Raw genomic sequence first — 16327 nt, forward strand, 5'->3', positions numbered from 1 at the left:
TGATCATTCTCCTTTGTTATTTAGTCAGTGATTTCTTAGCTGTTAAGTGTTTTGGTAGTAGAGTCCTGGCTTGGACTTTGTCCTGGAGTGGGGCACGCCCCACTCCCCAGGCTTTGACCTGTGTTCTGTGTGCAGCTGGCTGATGCCAATCACTGACACTCGCAAAAGTTGTCTGAAGTGCCTGGGGGAATCCCATAGAAAAGACAAGTGCTGGATCTGCAAAAATTTTCGCCCCCAAACTCAAAAAGAGCGGGACATTTGATTAAGGGCCCTCCTTATGGAGACTGCTCTGCGCCCAGCATTGGAGTGTGAGGGCTCCATGCCCGGTACTTAGGCATCAGCACACAGTGCACCTCCAGCTCTGGTTTCTACCCAGCACTGTTCTCCCTTGCCGGTACCGAAGAAGTGGTCTAAGTTGTCTGGTCCGCAGGCACCATGTAACGGAACTTCAGGCAAAGGACCTGAGTTAGGCCTCTTGCCCAGAACGGAGGCTCTTGGGGGTATCGCTGTTGTCGGACCCCCTAGCCCAGCCAGGGACCCAACTCTGGGGAGCGGTAGGGGGTCCTGGCCCATCGCAGGGCTCTGTGCGCCCGAGGCAGGCCCAGAGGTCAAAGAACAGTTAGGCCAACCAGCAGCTCAAATGCCTGGGTGCATGGTGGATCCTGCCAAGACACCAGCTCAGATGACTAAGCCGGTGATGGGACCATCCCGAAAGAAAGTGGAACACCCCCAGACCTCAGGCGTCGTTCACCTTCGCCATGGCCAAGGACCCTGTATCGCAACTTCTGCCAAGAGGCCCAGATCTCTGATGCTGTGGTCTCCGCTTACAAGACACAAGTCACAAGACTGATCCCCCTACTCTTGGTACCGACAGTCCTCCCGTCAGAGATTGCCACGGTGCTTGTTGCCATTGCCTTGCAGATCTCCCAGGCGTTGGTCTCCTCCTACACGAGACCGTTTCTGGACAAAGCACCGGTTGCTGGGGCACCAGTTGCCAGGGCCCCGGTACAGTTCTTCGAGCATGCATCAGCCCTCACCTTCCCTGGTACCAGTCACTGACAAGAGTCAGTCAACAGACTCAGGCTTCCACGGCACCACTGTGTTCACCAAAAGGGCAATGGTCCGGGTCAGATGGACAGTTAAGCCCATCTCCTGTACCAGGCAAGTCGTCTCCCAGCTGGGAACCAGCCAAGGTGCCTGCGGCACTGGCTTGGGGTCAAGGTAAATGGCCCGCCCAGTGGCAGTACTGGAACCTGTGGGGGTGCCTGTTATGTTATGCTCCTCCAAGGCTACATTGGACAAGCTAACCCCGGCGCAGCCAGCACCGGTTTTGGAGCAAAGGCCAAATCCGGTGCGGTGACTCTGCAAAGGCCCCGGCGGCTGCAGAGCAGTCCCCAATGCAGCAAGGGGATGCCCACCAACCTCTTTCCTGCTCCCCCTTTCTCTTCTCCTGGAACGCCATGGTAATGGTGGCCCATGGGGTATCCGAGATTTGGGCACTCACCTCGAAGCCGCCTTACACAGTCTCTTCTACAAGGACAAGGTCCAGCTGCGTCTGGCCTTCCTTCCCAAGGTAGTCTCTCAGTTTCATTTGAGCCAGGACATTTACTTACCGGTCTTCTTGCCAAAGCCCCATAAGTTGGAGGAGGCTCACAGGCTACATGCCCTGGACGTCAGGAGGGCTCTGGCCTTCTGCATTGACAGGACCAAGCCATTCGTAAGTCGATGCAGTTATTCGTCGCTATAGCTGACAGGATGAAAGGTCACCCTGTTTCCGTTCAGAGAATTTCGTCCTGGATCACGGCCTTCCTTTGCTTCTGCTATGATCAAGCAAAGGTGCTGTCTACAGCGATTGTTACCACCCGCTCTACCAAGGTGCAGGCCTCTTCAGCAGCCTTTTTGGCCCAAGTTCCTATTCAGGACATCTGTAGAGTGGCCACCTGGTCATCTGTCCACACTTTTATATCCCACTATGTGTTTACCCAGCAGGCCCGGGATGATGCTGGCTTCGGTAGAGCAGTATTGCAAGCCGCCAAGTAGTGAACTCTGAACCCATCTCCATAAGTACTGCTTGTATGTCACCTAGAGTGGAATTGACATGAGCATGCGCTCAAAGAAGAAAAACTGTTACCTACGTTTCATAACTGTTGTTCTTTGAGATGTGTTGCTCATATCCATTCCTTTACCTGCCCTCCTCCCCCTCTGTTGGAATTGCTGACAAGAAGGAACCAAGAGGACATAGGGCCGGCGGCACCTGATATACTGCCTCATGAGCACGGCACTCCAGAGGGTGCCACAGCCTGCCCTACGGATACTGCTAAAGCAAAAGTCTCCAACAACTGTGCACGTGGGCGTGCATACACCTAGAATGGAATGGACATGAGCAGCACATCTCGAAGAACAACAGTTACGAAAGGTAGGTAACCGGTTTGTTTGTTTTTTTTAGTGCTCTAGCTGAAGCAAAGCTAATGCATGTCTGTTTACCAATGCTGAGAAGCATGCTCTGCGCTTCAGTGTAGACGTAATCTATGTGATTTACTCAAGGTCAGCAGGACGTCTGTGGCAGAGCTGGGAATGAATCCCTGCTACCTGAGTCTCAGGCTGATGTCCTAACCGCTGTACTATCCTTCTTCTCTTTGTATTAGCATGTAGATAACTTAATGTGAATTTTTCAAGTGAAAAACGTCCTCATTCTAATGCACTAGTTGTTTTCCAAGCTCTACTGAAGTCAATAGCCAAACTCCCAGTGACTTCACTGGGACCAGGACTTCAACCTAAAAATATATTGGTTTCTAAGTGAACAGCAAAAATCGCTAACAAGGATTGTTTCTGTATGTATAGTATGAACATCAGTAATTGACAATTCACTTTTTAAACCTTAAGGAATCTCTTTTAATTTGTTTAATTCATTTTTATTAAAGTATTTTTCTTGTGCATGACGGCAACAATACTAGAAAATTTCACCCAATGCTTCATTCATACACCTAGAATAGTACAGGCAGCTACAATAAGGGCTATCTTTTTTCTAGCACATAGTTATGTGAATTAGTTCCTAAGTAGGAGAGGCAACCCATACTGGAAGGGTAATTCTGTGCGCTAGCATGATTTTTATGCTGTCCTGAGAATTTGTTGCCAATGTATCTCTTTAACAGGAAATGGCTTGAATGGAAACCCTGGTTTCCCTGGTTTCCATTTTCAAGGCAATGATTTTGATTAACTTCACTACAATCAATTTCTTCCCATTGCAGTGTGCTCAAAGCTGCCTCTTGTCCAGTGGTGGCATACAATAGTGCCTCAAACACACAAATCCTCACCATGTCCTATTTATTGGTAAGGATGGGATGTCAATAAAACAAACCACAGAACTCCCTTCATTCTTGTTAGGAATTTGTCTTCATTGATAAACCCATTTTGCTTAAAGCTGAAATGTAGTTGTAAATATGGTTTTTTTTGGTGCATTTTATTGTTTTTTTAATTGGGTGGCAAAGTAGTTAAATTAAATTTGTTACTTAATTTGTAGTTCTGGTAAAATTCGATTTACATTATCTGAGATGCAGTTTAGTCATTTATTCTATTAACATATTCACTGGACCACATTCTTGTTTTAGATGCTCAATTGTTCATGTATCTAAAGCCAGGATATGGTACTGGGTTTGCTGTTTACAATGCATGCACATGGTTTATTCTGTCTCACCTGTTCAATAATACAAAAGAATTTCTTTCTTCATTCAACTTTTTCACATGCTCATTCCTTTCCGTAACTCTGGTTTTCTCTGTGACTAAATTAGTTCATTTCCTCCCTTCGTTCTCTACATTGAAAACTCTGACACCAAAATGAGTCCTGAGCAAAAATCAAGAGTAAAACATGTTTCATCGTGTTCTCCATAACTGCGTCCAGTGCTGCTCAAAGAATACTCAAACCCATGGCTTTCTATAAAAAATCTGTTTGTTTTAGTTTCATAATATACCTTTCCTATCTGGGTAGATCTTAAATTCAGTGAAGACAAAATGTAGTAAAATGAATTTTACAAAAAAATGCCTGCTTTTTCTTTACTTTTAGAACTGAAATTTAAAATACTTTAGCTGTTCTTTTGTGTAACATTTAGATGATTACAGGTGGCTTTTCTTCAGTCTCAGATACTAAAGTAGTTAAATTTTGTTAATCTTTCAAATGAGAATCATGTATAAAGGGGATATTTTGATAAGTTGTCTGAAATGAAACTTAAAAAAAATGTGTACCATCTGTTAAGTCACTAGAAGATTTTTGTTTGGTTTTAGTTTTTCACACCAAAGGGGGGGGAAATAGTTGCTATAATGTGTACCATTTTATCCACAGTGGTGAGGTTGAGAGTTTTTTTAGTTTGTTTGTTTTTAATGGAAACAAAACAGTAAACCATCTACTGGGATGTTGTTTGTTTCTTTGTCTGTTTGGGCTAAGATTTGTGTCCATGGTTTTTGACCCGTTTCTCTTGAGCTGATTTCCTTCCCTTATCACTTATGTACATTTTACTGGCACAATGTCTGAACTCACTAGGGGGCAGTCAGATAGAGCCTGCCACTTTTTTAAATTGCTGTTCACTTCCAAGTAAAACTGTCAGATTAAGAATCATAAAAAGAATAGCAGCTAACTTCTTGGTCTTGACAAACTGGCAAGGAGTCACTGGCAGAGCAGTTGCACTATGGAGACATAAAGCCTTGAGGGAGTGGGGTTTGATTGACCGAGCATCACTGAGCTAGAACAGTGGGTTATACAATAGAGGCCCTTCTCTGGAATGGCAGTCTGCCACCTGAAGTGTTTGTCATTGTGGGCACTGGAGCAAGAGAGCATTTGGAGGGTGAATAAAAATGTAATAGAGAAATCAAACCAGGGAGATGGGGGAACTGTGTAAGCATGGTAACTATTTAAACAAATACTGTGGATGTAATATTGTCTGAGAGTTCTTGAGAGCTACCAATGAAAGTTCATGTTTATCTCTTGAACTTTTTTTTTATTTCAACTCTTAATTTATTATAATATAATAATATAACTCTAATCATGACAGTCTGGTCATGAAGTTTTTTGGATCTCAGGAGAAGGAAGTAGAAGATGTGCAGGTGGGAAACATACTTAGATACATCTTTCTATAATATGCTACCCATGCTAGTTAATCATGAAAAAGCAGTGAAGTCAGATGCAAAGGCAGCTGTTCTCCTACCCTTCTAGTAAAGAAGGGAATAAAATTGGTGATAATAAATGGGTGATAAAAATAATAAGAAATTGCTTTTAACAAGGGTAATAAACTTCAAAGAATAGATGTTTTATTTCTTTTCTTGATGTCATTTGGCTGAATTTCCTATAAATTGGCAATTACAGACTTTGTGAATGAAGGAAGCACCATTTTGGTGCTACCGTTGAGTTTGTGTCAGTTTCCATTATAAATCCTTATTTCTGAGGCTTATAACTTAAATCATAACATTTTTGTTTTGGGCTGTAACTTTGTCTTAAGCCTGAAAACAGGTTTTTTTTTTTATTATTATTTTATTCTTTTCTTTTCTTTTTAACAAATGTTGTTTCGATTCAAATGTTTGATGTATTGGCATACGAAAACTACTATACATTTATGTATTTGAAGGGCTTTTTTGGTACTTCTGGAGCTGGATTTGCTTTACTTATTAAAATGAACTTTTACGTACCAGTTAATCTGTAATGTAGATTTATGCCAGGTGGCTTGTAAGGAGGAAAATAGGCCAAGTTCTTCCCTTTAGAAAATTGGCTAGTGTCTCTGAGTAGCTAAGGTTCAGTAAAACTTTCCTAATGTTTTATAGCATATGCACTGTACTAACATGATGGCTGAAGTAAGCAATTCAAATCAATGGTTATTAAAAAAAAGTCTTGAAATGCGTTTCTCTAGCAAAAATTACCTTTTGTTGTATCTGGTCTCTGACAAGATGAAAAAATAATTATTTAGGAGATAGTTAACTGCATGATATGGAACGTTTATAAACAATATAATTTTAAAATAAGAATGTAGCTTTCAAATATTTCCACAGTATTATCTGAAAAATAAGTAGACTTCCTGTCACTAAAATAGGTTCTGTTCTTTCTACAGTAACACAAAATCATCTTTGAGATCCAAAAATATTTTCATATCAGTAAGTTGTATTCTACAGCAGTTGAGACACCTGCTTTCCCTGCCTAGGTAGAAGGGATGCAGGAGTTCCCTGCCACACTAGAAAGGGTGGCCCCACAACTGGAGGAGACATGTTCCTTTTCATCTTTTCCATCAGGACATAATAAAACTCATTTCCTACTTATCTCCCTTTGCCTCCGTGTGAGGGACTCCAGAGACCACTTTTTCAACAGAAGGCATGAGTCTCACAGGGAACAGGCCTCCTGTACCCTCCTGTGTGTCCACCAGTCCAGTATCCTTCTGCTTATCAGTCATGGCCCTACTTGGAGCACTGGGATATGTAGCCATGTGCCTGCAAGACAACATCCTTTTCCCCTTCCATTCTAGAGTTAGATCCTCCTTCCCCTAATAATGAGGAGTATCGACAGACAAGTAGAGAAACAATTGATCCCAGAGACAGTTTCATCATATCCTCAGTGAGAAAGTCAATCCCTTTACACCTTGTCTGACAGATGACTTGACGATGTTCCAAGATATGCTGAAACGCACAGACCCCTCGCTGGAAGTACTGCAATAGAAGGCATGCACAAGATGCTAGACATTCTGCAGCCTTCCATGGCTGATACACTCCCCATGTCTATTAAGAGGTGATTGTTAGAGCCTGTAAAGGACTTGTGGAAGACTCTAGTATTAATACCTGCAACTTCCAAGATGGCAGCTCGACAGTACCAAGTTCCTCCCAAGGACTTCAAGCACTTTTATTTGCATCTGGTACCAGGGTCACTTGTTGTAGCAGCTGTTCAGGAAAATGCCAAGCAGCAAGGTCCTCCTGCAGCAACCCCAATGGAAAAGGACCCTGAGACTGGATTTCTTCAGCAGAGAAGTCTACTCCTCTGCCAATCTGTAGATACTCATTGCCTACCACCAGGCTGCTTCTGGCTAAATCTGACTCTACTCAGACAAGTTATCTCAGTTTATGGAAAGATTTCTGCAGGAGCACTGGGAAGATTTAATATCTATCAGGCTGGAGGGTTAGTTCATACATAGAGTTTACCTGTAGGCTGGTTTGGATCTGTCTGATGCATCTGCATGCACCAGGGTTACATCATGCCTCTCCCTGTTGCTGTAGCAGAAGAAGAAGAAAGGAAGAGTGGCCAGGATACCCCTAGACCTTACTGATCTTCAGATGTGATTTCAGCCCCTTGGAGTTATTAGCAGCTGGTATAAATTACAGAAGCCCATAGGCTATGTGTAGATGGATTGGCAAGCACTAGGACCAAGCGAATGCAAAGATGAGTTGTAGAGTGCAAAGAGCTGTAGTCCACTGTTACACTCATGTCATTCATTACCTGTGCTCTGTGCAGTTTTTCATTGCATTTATTTTGCACTTTTGACATCCTGAGTTGTACTCTGCCGTCTAATTCATCGCTTCTGGTTATTTGTACTGTGTAGAACTACACCTGACATTCATATATTTAATCAGCTTTCAGAAAGCTGCCATTCTTAACTGGGGGGGGGGCGTGCGGAAATAATTAGAAATGTTTTCCTCTTTCATCACAATTATGGTTATCTAAAATTCCAGTACGATCAACATTCAGTCCTGGGCTAATGACATGTTTAAGTTCCTTTATCTCCTGGACCATCAAGACAATGACCAAATGCCATAACCCATTTGAAACGGGTTATTTTTTATAACTATGGTAGATTTCTAAAAATAGACTTTTCTGTAAAGTGTGTGGCAAAAATTGCATACATAATATTTGTTCATTATAAAATTTAGTTGTCATTTCTTCAGTATGCTCTTAACTCATATAGGAGTTAGATGGTCATTCTATGTCCCTGAAACATTTATACTACTAAGACTGTGTGTGTCAATGTTTGAAAGCTATATTTATGCTTACTACTATTGCCACTGGAGATGGTCACTATTAATTTTACTATCTTCTTGTATTTCCTTCTGAGCATTGGGAATTCAGTACATAGAAACAGCTGTAGACAAGACCCACAATGTCTTCTGATCGACACAGGAGCTAACTAGTTGACCAAGCATTCATCTTGCTCATAGTGTCCTTCCAACTGACTCCTTCCTAGAGCAAGACACAGAATGCAATTGGCTTCTTTATTGGAAGATTCAGAAGACATCCATATGTGATATTGCTAACATCAGCCTTAGACTGTTGCCCTCTGTCAGTGTGTTGTTTCTCACAAAGGAGGGCAGTGTTGCAAATCTAAATTTAATATATAATTATTATATATTATAATAATCAGTATAGCATACATACCCATATATGTGTGTGTATTGTACATTTAATTTCATAAATCCTCTGTGGTTATTTAGTAACTGACGTCACCTTTGATATTAGGAGAAACCTGAGCAATATACTTTCTGATGAATTGTAACTAGATTGAGAGCACTTTTATATTCAGTATAAATTAGTTACAAATCATATTTCTTTATGTTAAACTGTCAGGTATAAAACAATATCTTATCAGGTGGATTTTCTTGAAATGTGCACGTTTATTAAATTTTGGATTATGTATTTCAAGCGAGTTGGAGACTTAAACATTTTTCCATAAGTATGGCTGCAGGTAAACAACCAATTTTAGTCCAGAAAATAGCTTCTGCTTCTGTCAACATGTTGTTTATTTTCTCCCTGAGATAAAAAGTTCAGTTTTCTGATATTTGTACGAAGATAAAGTCAGTAAACAAGATTAATATAGTGTGGAAAAGGTTGTCAGCAACCCTGGCAAAGGAAATAAGTTGCCTGTACACAGAACATACTGTAAACTGAATAAAAGTGTCAGGTCCACCATGAGATAATGTGATCATGAACCTCTAACAAAGCATGACATAGGCACAGTCGGCTTTTCTTATACCCACAGTGTAGAAAATGGATTACTATATTCCAGGGATACCCACTGGAATAGCATGAAAACCTCATTTTGAGATTAATGCAGGATGTAACTCTCTAGAACTGAGCCACATGTTTACCGATGGTGTTCAAGTAACAGTTCAGTTACTAATGTTGTAACTTCCTGATTACATATACATTTAAAATGTTTTAGTTCATTAGTGTTTCAAAGTCCATATTTGTCAGATAATGTGTCTTGCTCAAATTACAAGATAAAATGTAACATTAGAGGGGAAGTTTGTTTGAAAGCGTTGATTGCAATTTCATTGTTACAAAATGAGTAAGCAAGACTGCTTTCACTCCATTAAAATTGACTAAATTAATATCAAATATTGGTGTCTGGAACTGCCCATTGTATATGCTGGTTTGCAGACAAGCTTTCTTTCAGGTAGCAAGTTATAATGTTGCTACGTCTCCTGCTGTCAAGGTTTTAGATGTAGTTGCATTTGAATAATCACTGACCGGTAAAATAGGTGCCCTTTTCAAGTTCTATTAGTTTGAGAGATTCTTCCCATTATAATGAAATTCCCCAGTTTACAGATAGGAAATTTCTGTGGAAGTGGACAAATATTTTGAACCCATGGAACTTTCTAAAGGCATCTCTGGTATTATATGAACATTTTCCAGACTTGAACCTTAAGATGCCTTGGTTCTCCTTCTGCATAAAAATGTGTAAGAGTAGAGGAAACTTGCTTTTATAAAATATTCAGTGTTTTGTTGTCTTTGAAAATGCAATGTATCATCCTCCTGATGAGTGATGACATGTCAAATGTGGATAAACAGAGGATCCATAGGTAAAAAAACACCCAAACCCCAGTGGTTCCGAACACTATGTGCTTATCAGCTGTTTATTTGTGTGGTTTCCAGGTCTGCTTTCAGAACTGGCAGCGTAGCTGATTTTTGTTGTCCTGACTTTGGTCATCTAGTGATTGTAAGACTTTATCCGCTGGAGACTTTAAAGTATGTAATTGTAAGAGGACTTGTTGCTCCAAACAAGAGTAACTTCAGCACTCACTTTCTGCATGTGTGCAACTTCAGCAGGTGGTTCCTAACGCCCCCTACCTTCACCTCCTGTATGTATGCATAGCAGCTATAACAAGCAAATTGTGCTGCAGAAGAGCAGGAGGCTGCTCGGCTGTAGTATTGCATAACACCACTGAGCCATATTTTCCATATACACACCCTTTTCAAAGCCTATTTGTGCCGCATGAGGGGAGTATATAAGGTAAATATATAACTAGTCTTAAAAATCCTCATATTTCTTTTTGATTGCAGTTGAGATTAAAGAAGGGACAACTGAATATGACATCAATGTAGTGATATACCATTTTATATGTACATTTTACTTAACTTTTATTTTCATTGGCATTTGCTCTGTGTTGGAGATTAAGACCTGGGTTTTCAAAGTAGTCTAAGGGAGTAAAAGCCATTTTAAAATCCCAGCCTAACGTCACAACTTTGTGTATTTCTACATTTCTTAAAGACCCAATACGTTCTGGGTGGGATTTTCAAAAGCACCTACATCCCATTGTCAAAGGCATTTAGGTGCCTAAAGATGCAGATAGGCATCTTTTGAAATTTTCAAAAGCACCTAAGCAGATTAGGCACCTAATTTCCACTAACATCCCACCGGCCACCTATTTGCATCATTGGACCTGTAGACACATTTGAAAATCTGACCACAAGGCTGCTAAACTTCTCAATTACCTTTGAAAATTGGGATTAGGCTCCTAAATCATTGAGATACTTATGAAAATACTACAGTATTTGAGTTATCAATTGAAAGTATCGCTAATTGTATTTACTGTATTTAGAATGTCTGTTTCTACCTCAGTAGGTAGTATATATTCTTCCAATGGAAAAATACAATGTACATGTAATACAGCCCAAGAACTTGTAGCATTTTTATTTTATTTTTTTCCTTTTTTTTCCCCTCTTAGATTACCACTCCAGGCCCAGGCAACAAGAAAATTGTTCACTTGTCCCAAGATTCTCATCACAATGAGTGAGTACCAGTGGTGGGGGTTGTCACTGTTTTTATTATTATTTGTATTACAGTAGCATTTGAGGCCCAAAGCCATATTGTGACACTGTACAAACACTGAATAAAAGAGGGCCCTGGCCCAGTTATAGGACATATCCGAAGGATATTACAACCCTTTTAGCTTACTGTGGGTTTTTAATTAAAATGTGGAGTGCTGTGAATGTGTTTTTATTAAGTTTTTATGCAGATACTTAAATTATATTTAAAAGGTTGCCATGTTATAAGTGTTCACAGATATGCTAAGTAATAAATATAAAAGATTGTGTAAAGACATTTGAAATAGTTTTCTTCAAAGAAGAATAACAAGGAAGTTCAGAAATGTCAAACTACATTTCATAAGAAAAATACAATATCTAACACTTTTAAATTTGATATCCTGTGAGAACACTGGTTCACATATAAGTTCCAAGAACCAAAAGCCTGAATTGACTATTTGAGTACATTCTGACTGTGATGTTGCACTCCATATGCTTTCTGCAGAAGGTCTCTTGTGAGGTATCATTACAAATCTTATTATCTACTGAGTGTGTTCGTCCTATTTGTTTGCATGTATTATTTCTATGTCTGAAATTAGGAGAATAAGATATAAACTTGTATTAGTGATGTAAACGTATTAAGTGGAAGCTATTAAGGGTGCTTCAGAATCAGTGAACTGTAAATAGCTCTGTTTACTTGCAAACCTTCCTGTGTACATGCGGGCCAGCCCAGGAAGAATGGAGGCTGGGGTCTCACAGGACATGTGACCATGTCACCTGATAATGAAATCCATCTTAAATCTGGTACTTTTCCATTTAGAAGGAGGGGTGGGGACCCAGAGAGATGAAAGATTCCCGTCTTGTGCCAAAGCTATAAAAGGGGGTGGAGTAGGACAAAGGGGCAGCCAGTCATGAGAGAACCCCTATTTCCACCTGAGATGTCTGCTGGAACTAACAAGGACTGTACCAGGGAAAAGGATTGGGCCCAGACTAGGAGGGAGTCTAGTCTGTGAAAGCAGCTTATTGGAACTTCTTTGAGGGTGAGATATTACCTGTAATCAGTTTCTTAATGCATTAGGCTTAGACTTTCGTGTTTTGTTTTATTTTGCTTTGTTACTTACTTTGTTCTGTCTGTTATTACTTGAAACCACTTAAATCCTACTTTTTATGCTTAATAAAATCACTTTTGTTTATTAATGAACCCAGAGTAAGGGATTAATACCTGGGGGAGTAAACAGCTGTGCATCTCTCTCTATCAATGTTATAGAGGGCGGACAGTTTGTGAGTTTACCCTGTATAAGCTTTATACAGAGTAAAACGGATTTATTTGGGGCTTGGATCCCATTGGGAGCTAGGCGCTGGAGGCAAGTAACCTGCTGAGCTGTTTTCAGTTAAGTCTGCAGCTTTGGGGGAGTGGACCGGACCCTGGGTCTGTGTTGCAGCAGGCTAGCGTGTCTGGCTCAACAAGGCAGGGTTCTGGAGTCCGAAGCTGGCAGGGAAAACGGGCTCAGAGGTAATCTCGGCACGTCAGGTGACAGTCCCAAGGGGATCTCTGTGACCAAACCTGTTACACTGACATCACTGGGTACCATTAGATAGTCCAATATATCATTAGACCAGTGGTTGTATTCATATGATATTGTTAGTAGAAATGTTTTTCTGATGTCTTTTGAATAGTTTTCAATAATAAAAGACATTATTTTCTTCTTCTTTTTTCAAACAGGGAATCCAAAAAACTAGGTTTACCAAAAAGCTCACCAAAAAGAATACAACCATAAAAGGCATGTCTTTACATAGTTATTAGTGATTAACCTGAAAATGAATAGGAATGCCTTATTATAATCTACCTTACGTTAATTTTATTTTTAAAAGGCATCATTGGAATTAATTTCCCCCCCAAACTTATGAAACAGTCAAAATTATGTGACTGTTAGTGTGATGTAAATACCCCACCTTCTTCTTTGAATGATGGTCCCTATTTGTATTCTACTGTGGGCTTATGCATGCTCACCATGTGTCCAGAGCCGGAGATTTTGAAAGTAGTGTCCATTGGTCCTCACATGCACCCTGGCTCACCTTGTGCCTCCAACTGAGGGGATAATAAGGTGCCTCTCCAGTTTCTTCTCACCACCACGTGGTCTGAGTCAGAACCTTAAGTTTCTGCAGTTTTGGCTTCTTTCTACAAAATAAGAATTATCTAGTTGAATTATCTAATTATCTTGTCTCAGAGACAAGAAAGAGACTAAGTCTCATGAAAAGAACGCCCATAAGTATTGGGCTCCATCGGTACCAGACTGTTTTCTGGCAGTACCGTCATGCCGGGCTCCTACTAAACCCTGGGATTTGTCAGGACCGATGAAGTTCGATAACTGTCAACTTCAAATACCACCCTCCTCATAGGTTATGACCACCTGGACAAGCGGAACCCTTCTCACACCAGAAGATCTGAATCTGTTGCTGCCTCACAGGACATTTTTGCTCTCCCAGATCTGGAATCCCCTCCTCCATCAGTTCCCTCCGTTTCGAGGGAGATAATATCACCTCCAAGGTAATTGACTCCTGGAAGGAGCTTATCACCCGTCCTATACACAGAATACATCTCCCCTCCAACAGAACTGATGGTACTGCTACTGGAACCAGAATCAGCCTTCTCCTCATCAGGAGATTTAGCCATCTGATAAACCATTCTTCCTTTAACCTACGTATCCTTCACCACCCAAAAGACCGACACAGGTTTGGGACCAACCTCTGCCTCATCTAACTAGGAGCCACTGTTACCTCATGCAATGGGAGGGCCCCATGACCACCTATACACCCCTCCTACTGGCCATATCAGGGACCAGTACCCCTCTGCAGAGTTGATCCCATTTGCCAGAGAGTTACCCTTGCCTCCCCTCCAAGGGGATGCTCAGATCTGCCAGCAAGATTGCCATCATCATTCCCAGACAAAGAAGTGAATTCTATGTCCCTTCCTCCCTCTTCTGCCCCTTCCCCCCCCACACCCCGGAATGACTTTAAGCAGTTCCAGGACCTCTGCAGAGTTGCTGGAAAGCTTCAGATTCCTCTTGAGTCAATCCAAGACTCCCAGCACAAACTCCTAGACATCCTGCATGCTTCTAGACCCAACAGAATCGTTTTCCCTGTTAATGAAGCCATACTCGATCCAGCTAGGACAGTTTGGCACAATCCTCCCACCTGTGATTCTACCTCCAAAGGGGCAGAGAAGCATTATTATGTGCCGGCCAAGGTTGCAGAATTTTTGCTTTCTCGCCCTGTCCCCAATTCACTGGTGGTCCGTGCTGTTTCTAAAAGGGCTAGACAGGAACATCCCCAGTCTACTCCTGCAGACAAAGGCAATGCCTGGATCTTCTGGGGAGAAAGGTCTTATCATCTAGCCTTCAGTTCAGGATACCCAATAACGAGGCACTACTGGCTAAATAGGATTTCCTGAACTACGCCATGTTTGCGGAGTTTACAGACCGCCTTCTCCAATAGAACAGAGCTAGTTTTCAAGCTCTGGTAGATGAAGGCAAACTGAGACCCAGGACCACCTTCCAATCTGCAGTCGATGCTGCTTATATCTCTTCTAGAGCTATGGTTTCTCCCTTCATCATGCACAGGGCTCATTAGGGAGATCCGTTATACCATCAAGGACCTCCCCTTGGATGAATCACACCTCTTCAACCAGAAGACGGAGGAGTTCCTCCATACCCTGAAGGATTGCAGGGCTACCCTCTACTCACTAGAGATATACATGCCTGCCCCTAAGAGGAAGTTTCAGCCAAATCTAGACATATGGCTCAGCAGTTTTTCTATCAGAGGCCCTATGAACCACCACATAACAAACTGAGGCTTCAAAAGTCCCACTTCTCTACGCCTTCTGCAAGAGGATTGGCAACTCAGTCTCAGGCCCCAGCTCAACGTTGTTTTTGATTGGAGCTCAAGTGCCATGAAACACTGAGTCCAAGGCCTCCTGACACCCATACACCATTTAGGGGTTGTCTAGCATTCTTTTTCTACACTTAGAGTGTGATGATAATGGGCAAATGGATACTGAACATCATTCACTCTGGCTATATGATAGAATTTGCATCCCTATCTTTAAGGACAACTTTCATGAAAGTATTCTCAAAAAAGAGGTGAACTCCTCACTGCAGCAAGGAGCGATAGAACATGGATCTCTGCAATACCAAGGGAGAAGGTTTTACTTGACCTACTTTCTGGCACCCAAACACAAGGGTTGTTGGAGACCAGTCCTCAACCTCTGCCATCTCAACCGCTTCATTGACAAACTCAGATTTCACATAGTCATGTTGGCAGAGATAATTCCATCTTTAGAAAAGGGCATGTGGTTCATGGCTCTAGATATGAAGGATGCTTACTTTCACGTACAGACACTTTCTCAGATTCATAGTAGGCTCTGACCATTTTTAGCACAGAGTATTCCCCTTCAGAACAATGACTGCCCCCAGAGTCTTCACCAAGATATTCTTGATAGTAGCCGTCCACGTCAGATGTCATGCTCTCAATGTCTTCCCCGACCTCGACAATTGATATCTTGTGGCCAAGTCCTGCCAGGAAGCTTATGCATCAACTTCTATTATGCTGCATCTTCTCTCTTCACTGGGAGTCAACATAAACATGGAAAAATCTGTTCTCACACCCACTCAATCTCTGGATTTCAGCAAGGCATCCTTAAATTCTATCCACACAAGAGCATACCTGTCCGGGGACAGGTTCCAGACCATGAACAAAATCGTAGGTCACATCACAAGCAAGCCTCAATTATCGCTCAAAACATGTTTGTCTCTCACCTGACTTACATGGCCTCATGCAACTACGTTACCATGTTGCCTTCAGACTTGGCTGCAGTCGGTATACTCCTCAAGCCATCATTCCATGAACTCATGGTGACAATTCCAGCCAAGGTACTGTCTTCCCTGCTGTTGTGGACAAATTCTCTTCAGGTATGCATGGGTTTCCCTTTTCTCCCTTCCTCTCTGAAGAGGACCATTATTATGGACACATCCCTCTTAGGTTGGGGAGCCCCCATGAACAGCCACACAGCACAAGGAACCTGGATGTTCTTGAGAGACCAGGATGCACATCAATATCCTGGAGTTGCAAGCAGTACAGAAGGCATGCAAGTCCTTTCTTCCATGCTCACCATGTCCTTATAATGTCAGATAACATTATGAGGGTCTTTGACATCAACAAGTAGGGAAGGAGCAAGATTCCCCTTCCTCTGCGCAGAAGCAGTCAGTCTCTGGAATTGGTGTATCAGCA

General features: G+C 41.7%; 1 protein-coding gene across 4 annotated transcripts in view; it reads left to right on the forward strand.

Annotated features, from left to right (window-relative positions):
• Positions 1–16327, forward strand: part of GPATCH2 (G-patch domain containing 2) — a 179973-nt gene that overhangs the window by 111526 nt on the left and 52120 nt on the right. For all 4 annotated transcript variants that reach the window (XR_005224851.2, XR_006289834.1, XM_007064746.4 and 1 more), the window contains one exon: positions 10963–11027. Coding sequence is in view for 2 of the 4 variants with exons in the window: in XM_007064746.4 (XP_007064808.1) it covers positions 10963–11027 (65 nt within the window). In the remaining 2 variants the exon portion in view is untranslated. The remainder of the gene's footprint in view (positions 1–10962; positions 11028–16327) is intronic.

Source organism: Chelonia mydas, chromosome 3 (assembly GCF_015237465.2).
Source record: "Chelonia mydas isolate rCheMyd1 chromosome 3, rCheMyd1.pri.v2, whole genome shotgun sequence".
NCBI classification, from domain to species: Eukaryota; Metazoa; Chordata; order Testudines; family Cheloniidae; genus Chelonia; species Chelonia mydas.